At 36.2% G+C, this 18,637-nt stretch overlaps 3 protein-coding genes across 12 annotated transcripts in view; 1 reads left to right on the top strand and 2 right to left on the bottom strand.

Moving 5' to 3' along the window:
* The first annotated feature begins 989 nt into the window (after positions 1-989).
* On the top strand, positions 990-3,191 carry LOC123314931 (chitobiosyldiphosphodolichol beta-mannosyltransferase). Of its 2 annotated transcripts, none has more exons than XM_044900403.1 (4): positions 990-1,591; positions 1,674-1,933; positions 2,602-2,893; positions 2,971-3,191. In XM_044900403.1, the coding sequence occupies exons 1-4, from the start codon at positions 1,047-1,049 to the stop codon at positions 3,173-3,175; spliced, it is 1,302 nt and encodes a 433-aa protein (XP_044756338.1). In that variant the 5' UTR covers positions 990-1,046; the 3' UTR covers positions 3,176-3,191. The 2 variants fall into 2 exon arrangements, with proteins under 2 accessions (XP_044756338.1, XP_044756344.1); XM_044900409.1 differs by having other exon boundaries at positions 1,443-1,591; positions 1,750-1,933.
* Positions 3,192-3,780: 589 nt separating this feature from the next.
* LOC123314924 (nuclear receptor coactivator 5) lies at positions 3,781-6,031 on the bottom strand. Its single transcript, XM_044900391.1, has one exon. The coding sequence runs from the start codon at positions 5,940-5,942 to the stop codon at positions 4,479-4,481; it is 1,464 nt and encodes a 487-aa protein (XP_044756326.1). The 5' UTR covers positions 5,943-6,031; the 3' UTR covers positions 3,781-4,478.
* Positions 6,032-12,664: 6,633 nt separating this feature from the next.
* LOC123322835 (disco-interacting protein 2) overlaps positions 12,665-18,637 on the bottom strand; it is a 179,353-nt gene continuing 173,380 nt past the window's right edge. For all 9 annotated transcript variants that reach the window (XM_044910871.1, XM_044910865.1, XM_044910863.1 and 6 more), the window contains 2 exons: positions 17,426-18,376; positions 12,665-14,252 (listed from right to left, as the gene is read on the bottom strand). In XM_044910871.1, coding sequence (XP_044766806.1) covers positions 14,000-14,252; positions 17,426-18,376 — 1,204 coding nt within the window. In that variant the 3' untranslated portion in view covers positions 12,665-13,999. The remainder of the gene's footprint in view (positions 14,253-17,425; positions 18,377-18,637) is intronic.

Here is an 18,637-nt window from a genome sequence, read left to right as displayed (position 1 = left end):
TTTAAAATTTTGAGACCAAGCCATTTTGTATTTATTGTATAAACACATTGAATCAAGCCCATAAATTGAAAAATTATATCCAAAAATGATTCTTTTGACATAATTACTTGAAGAAAATGGTTTGGTTACATATCGAAAAAAATGTAATTTACAAAGAAAATTTGAATGTATATTTTCAGTCCAGAAAAGTTATTTATTGAAAAAGTAAATAAATTCGAGGCGCACGAAAATTTAGTGAGCAATATGTATATATCTTTATCAGAAAAATTCACGTGTTTCTGAATTTACCACATCTGAATGTTTCTTAAGCTTTAAATTTCTTATTGACTTCTGCCTAACGCCATGAGGACCGATATACACAGATTACAGAGTAGATAGATAGATAGCCGATATATCCTTATGATATCAGTTCCATTGTTACGATATATTTATACATCTGTTTAGGGAAACCTGTATCTGAAATATAATTCTAAGGTTACTTAGTGTAACAGTCATGTCAGACATATTTAAAGTATCAAGCAGTCGAAATAGAACAGGCCCGGATCTAGGGGGGGGCAAGCGGGGCGCTATACTAGTGATTCAGGGAAGAACTAATTTGGCACCTTTCATGAAAGAATCTGCAAAGCATCCAATAATATTACCAAATAAGCACCCCTTCACACGTCTCCTGATACAGTATTATCATGAAAAATACGGACACCATGGAATTGAATTAGTTCTTAATGAATTTCGGACACTCCGAGAATGTTCTAGAACTGCGCAAAACTGTTGCGCACTAGTATCGAATCCTCTGCGCAGTTCTAGAACCATTCTCGGACTCTCCGAAATTCGAATCCGAATACAGCTAATATTTGTCAGTTTGTCTCTGTCTCTGTACTCTGTAATCTGTGGTCTCTGTGGTAGAGAAAGGGAAAGAGTCTTGTCTTTGTTACATGATATTAGTGTTCTGTGGTTACATCTGTAATCTGTGATGTAAACATACATAGATAACCTATACATAAATAAAATAGGACATGGGGCTTCAAACATAGGCAAAAGGTAGATAAATGAACATGGAACGAAAAAAAAATGTGAAAATTGTTGTATTAGGTGACATTGGACACAGTCCTAGAATGGCAAATCATGCTATATCTTTAGCAAAGTGCGGACACACAGTTGATATAATAGGTTATGGAGAATCCGATTTGCCACATCAATTTAAATTATCTCCGAACATATATCACCATTTTTTAGTCTCTTGTCCTAGAATAAACTGGAAACTTCTCAATTATATATGGAAAACAATATGGACTTCTATCAATCTCTTTTTTCTCTTGGCTATAACACGTAGGGCAGATGCACTGCTGGTTCAAAATCCACCTGCAATTCCCTCTCTGATTGTTTCTTGGGTGTATTGCAAGTTGATAGGAGCTAAGCTAATAATCGATTGGCATAATTATGCGAATACTATTATGGCATTGAGTGTAGGAAGAAGAAGTCGTCTAGTAGCATTAACAAAATTAATAGAAAAGACTTTGGGTCGAAGAGCTGACTACAATTTTTGTGTTTCTAAAGCCATAAAGAATGATCTCTATGACAAATGGGGTATAAAGTAAGTATCATATTTAATATGCTTCACATTGTTGTTTTTAAATTTGAACCAAAACAAGCTATCCCTCTGCTCTTGATTGTAGATCACAAGTGGTATATGATCGCCCAGGTTCTCACTTTGGTTCAGTATCATTGAGTGAAATGCATGATTTTCTCAAGGTTTTAGGTGAAAAGAAAGGCTTTCAAATTTTCATGGATAAAAATGATCAAAATTCTACCTTACTTACTGCACTCCATCCAAACAGTAGCCCTTATCTGAAGGAAGATAGACCTGCATTTATAGTATCAAGCACAAGTTGGACAGAGGATGAAGATTTCTCTATTTTATTAAATGCTTTGCAAGGTACTTACCTTTCTTAAAATAATATCTACAATGATTATGATAAACAGCCTTAAATTGGGAGAAGTTGAAAAACTGACTTCATATTTGTTGTATGAAATTTTCACCAGTGCGAGGTAGAATTTAACTTTTAGCATATGTTGGCAGGTCGATGAATGTCTTTGCCTCCTGAAGTTTTCCTTTTTGACTTAAGCTGAAAAGAATTTTTTGAAATATGCCAAAAATGGGTGATAGTAAAATTTTACAAGTTATCAGAAGATGACGTTATATCACTAACATCGATGATACTTTTGATAAGGTGCATTTGCCGAAAAGATGTATCTTATAATTATAAGAGATATCTACGGAAAAGGTGAATCTGCAGACTCACTCTTGCATTCTGAGATGAGGGCTCTCTTAAAACTCACAAAAATTTTACTTTTTTTTTTCCTGAATATGCTTCCTAGAAATACAATTTTGTCTTAGCTGCGAGAACATCTTGACTACCAAAATCATAAAAGTTTTGTCTTGAGCTAACACATTATCTATTGAGGACTATTTTGCAGAATAGCCATGCTGTGCTGACACTACAATTGCAACTTTGCTATAGAATGTTTTAAAATTTAGTATGAGATACTTATTACTTATAGATTTCCAGCTTATCCTACTGTTAAATGAATTTCCATTTGCAGACTACGAAAATCATTGGAGGGGTGGCAACCAGAAAAAATTGCCTAAAATGTTGGTTGCTATTACGGGAAAAGGCCCTTTGAAAGAATATTATTTAAAAGATATAGAATGTAGAAAGTGGGAACATATTACGGTGATTACACCATGGTTAGAGGATGAAGAATATCCTCTTTTCATTGGATGTGCCAATATTGGAATATCCCTGCACACTAGTTCTAGCGGATTGGATTTACCTATGAAAATAGTGGACTTATTTGGCGTTAGGGTACCTGTATTGGCATATAACTTCGAAGCGTAAGTAAATTTTTGATTAATAGTGAGACGAGTGCTGTATTAAATTGATGTTATATATAAAGACTTTTCTGTTTCAGACTGAAGGAATTAGTTATTGATGGGAACAATGGATATATCTTCTCTAACCAAGAAGAACTTTCCAAATTACTACAAGATTTATTTGAAGGATTTCCACTCAATGAAAGTGTAATTAAAAATCTGAATAAAATGAAAAAAGAACTTGAATCATTCGGAAATTGGGATAAAATATGGAATAGTACATGTAAACCGATTTTTGATTAAATATTGTTTTGATAAAGGGTTTATTTTTTAACAGTTCCTTCATCTATCTACCAGTTATACTCGAGGTTATACTTTTGACTTTTGGTGCCCTCAAAAAATATTTATTGAGTCTTGAAGACAAACAATTTCTTCATTGAACCTAGTTAGGAATATTGGCTCATTTTCACTTGATAGATTCTCTAACATATCTCATTTGTCAAGAAGTGATTTATATTGTAAAACCAAATTCTTGCAGCATATTCAAAATGCATATGATTAAAAGTTGAAATACGGTTTTTTCAATTGTGATAGGTTTTCACATTATATAAGAACAGAACGAAATATTCTTACATCAACTGAAACTAGTTTTACATCAGGGCTACAAAATTTAAAACATAAGAAACACCAAAGAACTATGTCTGTAAGTAAAAATAACGCAGGACAAAACATTCAAAATATGAAATGAAAAATATGTCAACATAGATGGCTATAAAATATGAGAGAAGGCAAAAAATCTGATGATGCTTTAGTTCGAAACATTTGCAAGATCTGTGCAAATAAAGTTGTTCGACAATCCTGAAATCGTATGGGAGGTTGTTTTTTAAACAACATACTAAACAAACGTACTCAATTATAGAATGTATGTCTTTATTCATGAATACAAAAACTGATTATAGTAGATGTCCATGCTCTTTATTTACCTTCTTGACCAGTATAATTCGAGTTGAAATAAAATATCTACATTGAAATTCAAAATGATTTGCATTTCTATTGAATTTATGATATATATTTTTTGAAGGGTAGGAAAAGACGTCAAAAATCATTACTACTTGAGTGAAATCTTAGAATAGAAGTTCCTACGAACAGAAACTGCACTTAAGATGACTCTCAAATAGTATCACTAATATAGTCTTGGTTTTTCTTCAATCGTCTGATTAAATTACATCAAATTTATGTTAAAAATTGATATGAATATATAAATAGTTTTTTTATAGATCAATTGCAAACTAGTAGAGTTAGAATATATAACTACTCTGATGTGGGATTTATGCAAATTTCCTAGAACTCAGACCTATGTGTCTCCCAATTATATTGGTTTCTTTCTTAGGTATTACAAACTCTGCATAAACCCACTTTAATAATAGTTTGAACTCAAGTTTCCCAAAAATTTCATAACATTTCTGAACTCTACAAATTCAGGTTAGTGGAGCAAACAAACTTATATATAAATTCACATTTTCAATAGATTAACATAAAAAGTCAAGTGCTATTTTAAATATCGAATTACACTAGTTTAATTATGGTTAAGTATCATTATAGCTTATCATGTAGCAATATTCTTAAACATCTCCCCTGAAAGTAAGCTGTCTAAAGCTTTCTGAACAGTTGGATCTTTTAGGAGTGGGGTAGATGTTGAAGAGGTAGGAGGAGGACCTTGCTCACTTTCAATTTTAGTATTATCAGATGATTTGTTCAATATATTCATTATGCGATTTTGTAATTCCGCTTGTTTATTCACTTGATTTCCAGTACCAACATCAATACCTTCACTTAATTCAAACTGTACTTGTAATTCTCTTCTCTCTTCCAAGTATTTCAAGACTTTGTCATACTGAACAGAGGTCAGCAATCTATTTTCAGCAAGCATATTTAATAATAATTGTATTGCAGTGGGATGTTTGTCATAAATTGTCATTTGAGATTCATTATCTGCAGCTATAATTTTTTCACCACGCATATATGCTTCAAAATTTCTAGTGATAAAAAGAAGAGCATCATCTACAGGCATATTCCTATGTTCCTGGGGAATCCCATGTAACACATTCAATGTTAAACTCTGGTTATCTTTGTTTTGTGGCATAACAAGTATTGCATATAAACAACCTCGACTTGAAATATTGGCTAGTACACGACCTATTGGAACATCCTCGTTTGGAAATAAAAGGTCAACAATAAGTCCAAGTGATTTCAATCTTGATTCAATATACTCTGCATATTCTGTCAACATTTTTGAAACTACTATGATTTCACAATCATTTCTTTCAGGCCTGTCCATCATAGGCAATGGCTTATCAAATTCAGGGTATCTTTCCGGAGGACAATATGGAACATTACCCATAAATCTATCCCTATCTAATGGTGGTGGATGAGGTAGAAATCTATCATCATGCCACGGTTTACCCCTTCTCCCCCTAATTCCTCTTTTACGCATTTGGCCTCTAGAATCCTCATCATCGTAATTTTCTGATGAAATAATACTTTGGGGTTTAGGTGGGAACTCTTGTTGCTTATCTGATTCTTGAAATTTTTCAGCAATCATTTCTAACTCTTGTTCTTCATAGCTAGGTGATTTACCATCTCCTTCAGGAGGCTGATTTGTTTTTGGAGGATCTTCAGGCTCAATCTTTTTAGCAGTAGTATTTGCATTTCCAATACTTTGATTATTAGGAGCTGTCTTCTGTTGGTTGGGGGATTCTTGAGGTTTTGAGTTAGGATTGGAAGTATTCAAATTACCCCTATTTCTGTCAGGTAGAGCAGGTTTGACAATGATTTTTTTGCCATGAATAATTGTTCCTTGCTCCATTCGAATTGCATTTTGTGCTTCTTCATCTGTTTCAAACTGGATAAAAGCAAAACCTCTTTGTAAAACGATTCCCAATATTCTACCATGTTGTCTGAATTTGAGTTCTAAATCATCTGCTACCACTGTTGTTGGGAGACCACCAATATAAATCCGTTGGGAGGCAGTTGCCGGGTTTTTCATAAATTGTTTGTCAGTTCGATACATTTTCCAATGTTATGTGTTGTTTTTATACACAATATTTTATGAATTAATGACAACTTTTTCGTCGCCCTATAGGATATATAAGATATTACTTATTATTATTAAGTTTCATTTGTAAACTAACAAGAATCCATAGATTAAATAATCATTAATAATCAATCCAAAAATCGAAGAATCTTTATTTATGATCATAGATATAGACAATAGTATTCTATGTCATGATTTGATGTCTCTTGTCAAAAATTTTCTTCTCCTTGATTATTCTTCCTTTGGCCTGTACACTTGGCTTTAGCCAAACATTCACTTGCACAGAAAACTAATATTACTAGTACTAATATTACTAGGTAATAAGAGAGAAAGAGAACGATCGCTGCTTTCTTTGAGACCACAGATTATTTTTCCCCTAAAATATCAAGGAGATATATCTCCTTGCTGAAATATGTACCAATAGGTAGTTCATGTTTTTGCCAATAACCGCGCTGGCGATCACGGGATGGCGAAATTTTGATTCAAACTAGTTGAAGTTGACTGAGTGAACTGTCTTCCTGGTGACAGATGATTAGAATATTATTATTTTCGATTTTTGATAAGAGAACAACATATGATCATGGTGAAATGTTAAAGCGTGCGCTAGTGTAAGAGTGGTTTGGCTTCGGAAAGAAAAGGAGAAAAGATAAAATTTCAGAGTGCATTTTTGAGAATAGACTCGGAATCATTTTGTGATTCAAAAGAACTTTTACGGTGTAGATATCAAAAAAGATTATGAACGAAATCGTGAGAAGTGAACTCGGCCAGTTCTCCAGTGAGTGCAAATATCTAGGTGTTATCCTGGACAGCCAACTCAACTGGAGAAAACACATAGATAAGACTCTTTCCAGAGCCACGGCGGCCATGTGCATTGCAAAAGACTCTTTGGAAAGACATGGTACTCTGGCTATATACAGCGGTAGTACGCCCTAATTTCACCTATGCGTCTCTAACATGGTGGACAAAAGCCGAAGAGGTCACCACACGCAGCCAGCTGCAGAAACTGCAAAGGCTGGCCTGTAGTGAGAGCTTTAGCAGTTTTCTGTTGCAGGTCGTTGAAATCATCACGAAATTCTTTGACTGAGTAAGTCCAGTCTGAAGTCTGGAGTGTTTCTCCAGAGGATTATTCTGTTTTTCAACTCCCATCTCCATTGTTGGACCGCTTGCTTATATTGGTATTTTCCAAGCCCACAGAAAGGCTCAGGTCCAGCAGGTGTTAACCTCAATGCCCTTTTTGGAAGTTCATCGGCTTTCTCATTTCCTTCAACACCAAAATGCCCTGGTACCCATAGTATAGTCACTTTCTTATTCCTGGCCAGTTGTTTCATGGTATTACGGCACTCCCATGTCAGGAGAGAACTCTGGCAGTGTGATTCCAGGGACCTGGACCAGGCCTCCAGCGTGGCCTGGCTGATGTCCGTGATGATATAGATATGCGCCCCTTTGAGGTTCATTTCAAAACACTCCTGAGAGCATACGTAAACAGCCAGTGTCTTGGTATGTGAATAGAGGGTTCAATTCCTAGAGCTTTATAGATTCTCGGTTTAGGTCCATATAGGCCAATGCCGGTGCCCCTTTCTGATTTTGATCCATCAGTAACCAAATAACCACGTGGATGACTTTGTCCAACCGATTTACGAAACTTATTGCACTAGGACGGTCAGCTATGACCGTCTCAAAGGGCCTTTCGAAATCGAAGATGATTGGCATGACATCCTATGGTTTTGCCAAGAGGTTTGAGTCCAGTTGATCCAATATACTCATATGTCCAACCCAGTTTCCAGGTAGGAGATTCCCGTTGAGGGATATTGTTATTGCTTCCCGCAGGCTACATTTACTCACATGTAGGTGTAGGGGAGGCAGATCAAGTATGGCCTCAAGCGCTGCTGTAGGAGCTGTGTGCATAGCTCTCGTAACACCAACACAGGCCAGCCTTTGCAGTTTCTGCAGCCGAATGCGTCTGGTGACCTCTTCGATTTTTGTCCACCATGCTAGAGACGCCTAGGTTACAATAAGACGTACTACCGCTGTGTATAGCGGTGCGAATGAAAATATGAAAAATGATAGGTCACCTTGTCTAGACGGCATTCCAGCGGAGATATTCAAGGCCTTGGATGAAGACATTGTCAATAGTCTCCTAAAACTATTCCGCAAGATCTGGGAACAATTCAGCTGTTTAGTAAGCAGTGGTCCTCCCAACTCCGACTCAGATGGAGGATGAGGATGCAAGACACAAGACTCCCCAAAATAGCTCTATATGGCGAACTCACTGAGGGAGCCCGGAAACCAGGAGGCCAGTATAAGGGGTTTAAGGATACACTACATCAATCCCTAAAATCGGTTAATGCCAATCATAACTGGGAACAACTAGCGTTAGACAGGTCACAGTGGAGGTCTTTGGTACACAGTTATGATGGAGACTCGAGAAGGATAAAGCGGCGGCCAGATCTGGTTGGTGACTATCCATGCCCGGAGTGTGGTGGGATCTGTAGGTCTGTTGGGTCTCTACAGTCACAGGAGGGCACACAGTCGCAATTAGCCCTGTTATAAGTCTGTTCGCACCTTTTTTTTTCTTTTTTGGTCTTTTTGTAGATTCATTCCCGGTAACGGGATACAGCAATGATGATGATGATAGCCACAGTAACATTTGCGGCTTAATGCCCCATGTCTTTCCAGAGAGTCTTTTGCAATACACATGGCCACTGTGGTTCTGGAAAGTCTTATCTATGTAAACACATAAATAACACTTTCCAGCACCACAGAGAAAACTCTCCAGTTTAGTTGGCTGTCCAGGATAACACCTAGATATTTGCACTCACTGGAGAACTGGCCGTTCAGGACCAACGCTCTGAAGTCGAGATTCCTTTTTCTTGTGAACGGAATCAGTGTTGTCTTCGAGGGATTGGCAGTAAGCCCCTTCTCCTCGCACCACTTTTCGATCATCCTGAGAGCGGTTTGCATTAGGCTGCTTAGTGGGCCTTAATGCTTGCCTCTAATAGTCACCACTATGTCGTCGGCGTATGCCTGGACTTTAAAACCACCATTCATGACCAGACACAACAGTAAGGGTGATAGTACCCCTCCTTGATGGCATCCCCTGCACGTCGCGTCAGCACGGTCACTTCAGTTTCCCCCGGTAGGCTATGACGGTTCGTCTTTTCAACATAGTTGATATCCACTTAACAGTGGAGGGTTCTATCTCTTTCCGTTTCGCTGCATTACATTTGGAAACATGTAGGGTATTATCAAACGCCCCCTCAATGTCTCCAAACATTGCAAGTAGAATCTCCTTTGCCCCAAGGGTGCCTTCCACCTCTTTAAGATGGTGAAGGGCGTCTACAGTAGATTTACCCGCTGTATGAGAAAATTGTTTGTTATGGATCTTTAGATTTCCCCTTACACCGTTGTCAATTATTTTCTCCATGTTCTTCAGGAGAAAGGAGGTGAGGCGTATTTTCTGAATGCTCCATCAATCCTCAATTCAAAGATATAAATTTTGCTCTTTTCGGAAGATCCTTATATCGAAAGTGTCAGCTATTGTTTCTATACCATTGAATCTTGAAACCAGTCGCAATGGTATTTTTTTTTTCTATCAAAAAACGGGTTTTCTACAATAACTTTCCATGCCTATGTTCGATAGTTTTTCTTTTTTCTCTTTTTTATTCTGCTCAATGAATAAGTCATCGCTTAATCTAGATGGCTCAGTATGATTTGTAAAGTATGGTTTTTCTTAACAAGGAATTCGTCAGTTCATGGAAAAATTTCTCATGAAAAAATTCGTTCTGAAAAGCGAGCCAATACAGCTAGTAGGCGCTTTGAATCTTGTTTTGAATAATTAACCCTAACCCGTAATAATTGTAGAGTATGTTTCGTTAGATTCAGAAGTGTTGGTGGGTGTGCCTCAGGGGGGTATTTTCGGTCCATTTCTGTTCTTAATATATATCAATGACCTACCAGAAAAAATTTTGGTGGAGGAAGAATCTCTGGCTGTTGAGAGTATTTTGGTTATTGATAGCAGACCTGCAAATGAAGAAATTATTTATCTGGGTGATCTCTTTGCAGATTTCGAAGTTCAATCTGAGGGAGAATTCGTCATGTTTGTGGACGATACTAATCTACTGGTGGCGGCATCTGGTATTTCAGAGGTTATTGGGATGGCTGCTAGGGGATTTTATGATATTTCGATTTGGTGTAATTCGAATAGAATTACAATCAACTCGAATAAAACGGAGTGTGTTGTTTTCGGTACCTCTCATTCAAGAATTCATATTCCTGAGGATATTGTTCTCTCTGGACAAATTGTCAAGATCTCCACCAGTACTAGTTTCCTGGGTGTGATTATCGATCATCAACTTAATTGGTCTTGAACATATAAAATCATTGCAGACTAGATTGAACTCTGTTCTCTACACACTCCGTGTCTTGGCACTGCAGTCTGACTCTGAGTTGCTGAGGACAGTATATTTTTCTAATTTTCATTCGGTCATGTCCTATGGAATTTTGGCGTGGGGTAATGGTTCGGATGTTTGGAAAATCTTTTTGGTCCAGAAAAAGGCTATCAGAGCTATGCTTGGTCTAACAGCGAGGACATCTTGTCGAGGACATTTTAAGAGTCAAGGTATACTCACAACTGCTGGGACATACATTTTTAGATGCTTGATTTTTTTGAAAAGCAATTATAATCTATTCAGGGAGTATGAGAACGGCAATAGAACAAGGCGCATTCATCCGTTTCTCTTTCCCAAGTGTTCGCTCACTTTGACACAGAAGAATGTGGAATATATGTGCCTAAAACTATTTGATAAACTTCCGAGGGATTATCAAATTCTCGATGGTAATAAGTTCAAGACTAGAATCAAGAGATTATTGATAGAATTGGAACCGTACGATGTGAAGGAGTACCTAAATCATAAATTTCCAATAATAGAACGACTGAAAATTTTAAATGGCAGATTTTTCAACCGGGTCAAAGAACTGGAGGATATATATGGCATGTTCCACAGAGATACAGCGAGCAACCCACTCAGAAAATTTCCAGACCAAACAATCATGGACAGTCTCACGTCCATGGCTATGTAGATCAATAAAAAAAAAAATTAACCCAATTTAGTATATAATAGTCTAACCTTTTTTTTTTTTTTTTGCTACATCGATGTATCTAAATGTACAAGGCTGAAGGACTTTGGTCGATGGCCTTTTATTTATTTATTTATTTATTTATTCAATGAACGGTATAAAACCTTTTACAAAAAAACAAAAAAAAAACAATGAAAATTACAAAATCATCAACTATTTCTACTATTCAAAAACATTACATAATAGAAGAAAAAAAATCACAGTGTTATGAGATGCCTTAAATCTAACCTCAATCCCGAGACCGACCGATGAAATATATCGAGACCCAAGGAATCTACGACATTGGTATTCCGCATCATTCTAGAAACTGGAGAATGAAAGCAGTAATTAGTTCTCGATAAGGCAGGTCTAAACAGATCGAATCTCCTGACCAATCTCGAGGGAACATATAAATTGAACTGGAATAGAAGTTCAGGAGAATACAAAAGTCCTCGAAACAGTTTACAGACAAAAATGACATCTGCATGGAATCTTCTTGTTCTCAAGGATGATAGTCCAAGCTGGTCCCGCAAACGACTCGCAGAGAAAGACATAAAAGAATATTCGCCTCTTCTGATTGCTAAATATTTGAGGAATTTGTTCTGTACTTTTTCGATAAGAAGGCTGTCCACGGCAGTGTAGGGGGACCACACGACGGATGCGAATTCCATATTTGGTCTTACAAGAGTGACATATAGGTATTGTAGTGTCTCGCTGCTGAAATCTCTAGTACATCTGAGAACAAATCCCAAAGTTCTTAGGGACGTTGAAGTAATCATTTGGATATGAGGCTTGAAAGTCATCTCTCTGTCATATGAAATACCTAAGTCTTTGACAACAAATGCTCTCTCGATGGGTTGCCGTCTAATGAAATAGTGTACTGTTATAGGGAATTCTAAACGAGAAACAGTCATGAACTTACATTTATTGATGTTAATTGTTAGACGATTGGCTGCACACCATTCCTCAACAGCTCGCAGATCCGACTCCAAAGCTTCAACGTCAGCCATAGATTTAACCGAAGTGAAAAGCTTCAGATCATCGGCAAATAATAAAAATTTGACAAAACGGATGACGAGTCCTATGTCGTTAATGAAAATCAAGAACAACAAAGGCCCCAGGTGACTTCCCTGGGGATCGCCAGACGTGACAGAAACCGGAACTGAAAGCGTGTTACCTATCTTCACGAACTGGAATCTGCCCGAGAGATAAGAATTCAACCAGAAATAAAATCTTCCATGAAAACCAAATGACGCAAGCTTCCTCCCCAGAATCGAGTGCGACACCCTGTCGAACGCCTTAGCGAAATCAGTATACACAACCTCGACCTGCCCATGATTTCCCAAGGCCTCAAGAACAAACTGAACGAAGACAAGTAGATTGGTCTCAACACTTCTACCCCTTTGACCCTTTGACTGTGGTCATAAATTTCAAATCTGAGCGTTTTATATTTGTTCAGTTGCTTCTTATATTGACGTATTTTCTTTTCAATATTATTTGATTATGGAAATAAATATTATTATTATTAATTCGAAACTTGACAGGAGAAGAATTATTAGGAATATTCCTGAAAATAATACCAATGCTATAAAGGTACATTTATTTGCTGTTGCATTCAAGAAACTTTCAGAAATGTCAATTTATCAGCCAGAAATGGCAATTCCATCAATAAACAAGAAATAATTATATTGTTATACTATCTTGTTCAAAAATATCAACTCTTCAAAAAGTACTGAACGAGTACACTCAAGAATAATAAAAACAAAAGTATAAATAAATATTTCAGAAAATAAAACTATCTCAATATTGATCCAGTGTTGGATATTCATATCAAAGTATTTGAACTATTACTTGATTTCCAACTTTTCAATCATTGTTTAAATATTGTTGTTTATATTCCACAATTTACAAAAATTGCTACTAAATTTTATTAGTTTATTAAATTGCACTCAATTATGTAAGTTCAGTTGAACTATCATTTTCTACAGAAATATGAAGGAATTCTCGAAGAACTTGAAGTGATGTCATGAATTTATAGTAAATAATATAAAACAACCTTTAAGATTCTCATGCTTGAAATAACGGAAATAAATTTCGATTTACACACATGCAAAATTTAATTTTTTGACAATTTTTTCAAGGAAGTATTGAGGAAAGCGGCCAAATTATAATCAGACTAGACTCTTGATGATCATAAACAATCACGTAATTAATTTAATGGATCAAAACAGATTCCTTATAGCTAACTTAAATCACAAACAGTTTATAATCACATGATAGTTCACTTGGATTAGAATACTCATACTTTAAAAAATACCAGAAGAGAGATGTTTGACTGTACAATCTATCGATACAATACACTATCGGCAGTAGGCCATAATATATACATCTAAACTACTAACATGAAAATGTTGAGACTTTGAAAATTTGAGCTGAAATACTTTTTAGAAATTTCACTTTATAATTATTTTCAACAAAACTTGTAGTATAATCTTGACAAAATTGGTAAATCAACTACTGACAAGTTTTGCCAATAATTTCTTTCATAGAAATATAGATCCCATTTGAGCTTTCAAACAACTGTTATAAAATTTGTGCAAAAATTTCAGCTGATGTAAATTACACTTTTTTCAGTTTTTTAGTCGTACGAAAGAATATGCTCATAATCACTTGAGTGATACACAACTTTCAAACTAAATAATACTGAATGATTTACCTAAGAGAGAGCCATTTTTGTATTTGTTCAATACTAATTTCCTACATATTTTTGATCAAAAGATTAATAACCAGTGGAACATTTTTATAGTGATGAGGCATAAATAATGGTTCTTAATTTAGAAAATGAAACAGTATTATTTTTTCCAAAAGTTTGATCACATTGAACAAATTATATGAACTGATTATCAATAATTTACTTATTACATATTATACGCCACATAAATTGGATCTAGTTGATCCGCTAAAAATCCATCTCTTAAATGCATTCTTTGTTTTTCTCCTCTTGAGTTGATTGGAACAACTCCTGGATCTACCACTACGACGACTCCAACAATCAGATGATGCTCCTCTAGTACTGTATTTGTAACTAATGGTACTAAATCCAAGGCTTCACTTTCATTACCATCTAATTCTACAACTACAACTAAAAGATTGGTCCAAGTGAAAACAGCGCTGAAAAAAAAAGATTAATTTGAATTTTTTTTCGAATCGATGCTATATTTGGATTGAGTATTAAGAGGAGTTTATGCCACGGAACTTTCTCGCCATCCGTATAAGGCGTAAAGGGGGAAAGACTACCAGAATGTGGTGTGTTGCCGGAACACTTGAACGATAAGTAGAAGTTACGAATATTACAATAGTTTCTACTTTCGTCGAAAAGATGGCAGTACTTAACGAACGTCTTTTTCAATTTCATCAGGATACGAATTGTAACCAATGAGAAATTTTTTCATGTGGAAATTCATAGAAGAGATAATTGCACCTCGGGAAGTTAATAACATGAATAAATATTTGTTGATTGGATTGAATCATAATGAAAACCCCATATAAATTAGTGGTTTGTGACGTAAGATATTCATTTTATCTTTTTGAACTGACCACTAAAACGGTGTAAACCCTTCTTAAACTCAATGGAATTATAAAATTATACCGGGATGTGACCAAAAAACATTACATATTTTAAAACTCACAACAACCCACCACACTCAACGAAATATTGTTGACCATGACTTTAAACATCCTGTATCTCGCTTATGCTTCGAAAATAGGGTATAAACTATAGGGCAAAATTGTTTTTCCCGATCTCATTTACACGAATATACAGGGTGTTTTCAAAGTGTTTTTTTTTTTTGACAGAAGGTAGAACTCACCAAAATAAGTCGTTTAACCAAAAAGTGTTCACATAATATAGGTGATATACAACCCCTAGAAGTTCGACAAAATTCAAAATTTCATTGAATTTCAAGAACGGGACTGTGTAAGGTGACTCCAGCATCGCAAAAACGAAACAAAACATAAATATACGGCTGGACAATGCATGGTTCAGTACCAAGTTCTTCGGATTAGATGCATCAGATCACTTTTGAGAGAATCATAATAGTTGTATCGTGCAATTTAGGGCGAAAAAAAATGTAGAACATCGAGGCAGTTTCTTGAAAGTTGGAATGTTCGAACAAGAAGATTGTGATGCCCATTGTGAAAAAATCCGTGAATAATTCAGACGAATTCTATTGGTGAGATTTTGAAGTAATATTCTATTTTTCACACTTGCGTCCTAAGTCTTTTCTGTCAGTTGGTATCGAAATGAGCCATTTCATAAAATCGTGTAAGTTACTAAATTATAATGAGAACAATTCGGCAATCCTCAGTTTCCATTTTCATTACCACGTAAAAATCGAACGAGCCAATATCCTAAACGAAACCACATGGCCGAATCCGGAGATAAGTTTGTTCCCACTGCTTTGCGGTGCTAACAAACGGTCTAGGGTCGTATTAGGATTTATTTCAATTTTTTGTTCAACTTTGTCATTTTGAAAGTTTTGTATAGGTGATTTCTGGTGAAACGCTTCATTTTGACCAGTTCTACCTTCTGTTGAAAAAAAAGCCTCACCCACAAATACACCCTGTATTATAGATCTAAATCATTATAGCTATATATACAAGGTGATGCAGTGGTAAGTGGGCGGAAGCTAAGGGTTGATGGAGGCCACTGAGGTGAGTCAGAAAAACTCATATTTTAAGGGTCTTTATATCTATAATCAAGTGTTTTATTGATTTTGCCATTTTCTTCAATTTGTTCAATTATCTATAACTTTCAAATCACCCTATATATTTTGATCATATTTCTCCACAACTAGTTTATAGTGACATAGCAACTGAATTTCCTTCAGGTCCGGCCTAGGAAAAACTGATAAATAAGATTGAATAGAAAAAACATCCTCTCTACAATAAATCCTTTTATTTGAGAAAAGGAGAAAAAACTGAAGGAAACAAGGTATAGATCGTTCTTCCGTATGCGATTTAAATACTCAATAAACCTAATAAAATCTGAATTTCAGACAACACACTAACAATAATTTTGATATACAGGGTGTTTTTTAATTCGATCTGATTTATCATTTTTCCTAGGCCGTCAATAGTCAGTATAAACTAGTAGTTGCTGAGAATAAACGTACCAAATATCATCGAAGTATATAGAGTGTTTCGAACGTTGAGTAAGAAATTTTCTTATACAATAAAACTCTCTGTATCACAGACAACCTGTCTCTGCTCTGTATCTTGATTATAAAGAGCTTAGGACCCTTTAAATATAGGTTATTCTGACTCACCTCAGTGTCCTCTATTTACCCTTAGCGTTCGCCCATTTATCACTGAATTATGGTGAAACACCCTATATATACAGATTCCGAAATTTAACGCCGAACATTGGGAATGTCATGGGAAAGAAAAGGACTGTAAATAGGCAATCGCCCAGGGCGAGAATAATTTGATTATACGTGCTGAATTATTCAATATTCAACTGGTCAGCTTAATATTTTTAAGTGAGCTGCGCCTGCCGGCCACGAATTCGCAATCCCCTCTCTAACGAGTAATGACAGCGAAGTAGGAACTAATTCAGAGAGCGATCCATATGAACATTCAATAATTTATCACCTGTATTGAAATTACATATTCTCGCTCTGGGCGATTGCATTTATACAGTCGTCTTCTGACTCGTGGCATTCCCTATGTTCTGAAAAGAATTTTCGCAATCTGTATGTATAATTCTACTGCCCGTGTTTGATTAAATTTTGTTTGTGGATTTGGGTGAGTCTCCAGATGGTTTAGACTCGCATTTCAGCCCAGTAGACGGCGTTGCAGTAGAGGTACACATACTCCCTGGGGAGTATATAGTTACAGTAGGTACCCAACTATTCAAACGTCTGGGACGGATAGTTTATTTATTTATTAAACCACAAGTCGAGTTTTGAGGTTGTTTTTCAAGCCTGGTAAAATTCTTAAGAAGTTTCGTATGTTGGTTCAGGTAGCACCCCCAACTGGGTTAGGTAGGTGGCGTTGCAGTCGAATTAAAAGATAGTTTCTTAATGAAAATTTGTGTTTTCGGAAGGTGTTCAAAATAGGTATGGTCAGACCATTGTTTTTTCGCATTATTCATTAATTTCGAAAATTTCTAATTCTTAAATATTAGCGACGCTTGGATAAGCAACGTGAAATGGAAAAGCTTTTCAATGATGAATATCGGCTATGACGGGACCACGTCTGTCAGGTCCATTAGTTTAGATAAATATTGTTTCCCGAAATTAGTGGATAAATCCATACTTTCATATAAACTTTTCTTCACTTACCATTCTGCAATTTTCTTATGGCACCGCATCACGCTATTTTCAATATCAATAGGATGATATCTCATGCCCCTAAGCATGATAGTTTCATCTAAGGCCCCAACAACAAATACAGCATCGTGTTGTTCAGGGTTATCAGAGGATGATGCGCTGAGTATGTGATGTGAAGAATTCAGAGACTCTGTATCGCTGTCTCTTCCTAAAATCGTTTCCTCCAATGCGCTTCTATTAGATCCAGTGATCGATGTACTTTCAGTTCTTCTTAGGAAACCTAAATAACCGGTTCTTGCATAAACTTCACCTGTATTTCCTGTCACCAAGTGGGCATTGAAGTGATCGTTGTACTCATTTTCATCTCCATAAATGGTGAAATATCCGCTTGCATTATGGCCACTTTGAACCCAAATTTCGCCGAGATGGGAATCGCCACACTGACCCTTAGATTCCGGGTTTGCGATGATAACTTTCACTCCAGGTAATAATTTTCCACTTTCCATCAAGCACAAACTATGGGGGCTTCCTCTCTCCACTAAACTAACTCTATCATTGCGTAACGCCCTAAGATCTACATACACCGACGATGGTTCGGGACTAGAAGCACCTTGCAAGCAAATGGCCACATTAACGCGACACCCAAAACTGGTCGATACGGCCCTTGGACTTAAACCTAAAGCACTGAACAATTTGGAGAAGCTAGTAGTCAAATTTATCCTAGGCCTTTCTTCTGCCACAACTACACAAGTTCTCACACATGCCAGATTAATACCGCGCGATTTCAGTTGATTAACCGAAGATCCCAATCCTTTTGTACACAACTCCATAACACCATAGGAGCAAAACGTGTCGCGAACTTTATTCTGACTGACGGCAGTCAACCAAAGGGCTGGGTTAACATCAATTTCTGATGGTGGTATGAGGATTGAATGATGACCTGAATAAATGCTGCTTAAACACCTGAAAAATTTCAACATTTAGTTTTAGGTAAATTTGTGATGTCAAACATCATGCTATCGTCTGATTGTATAGGGTGAATATTTGACTTGTACATATATTTCAACAGTAAATTCTACCCATTGAATAAAAATCTTTTCTAACATCCCAGGTACGGCTCCGTTGGAAATGTATAGGCTGCTGAAATTTCGTGGGTTTTTGCCTTCTTGTCGGCACTCATTTCAGTTTAAAAAATATCGCTCTCCGAACTGGATCAAGATTTCG

Source organism: Coccinella septempunctata, chromosome 1, assembly GCF_907165205.1.
Source record: "Coccinella septempunctata chromosome 1, icCocSept1.1, whole genome shotgun sequence".
In the NCBI taxonomy this organism is placed as follows: Eukaryota; Metazoa; Arthropoda; class Insecta; order Coleoptera; family Coccinellidae; genus Coccinella; species Coccinella septempunctata.
This window is presented reverse-complemented; position numbering and strand designations above follow the sequence as displayed.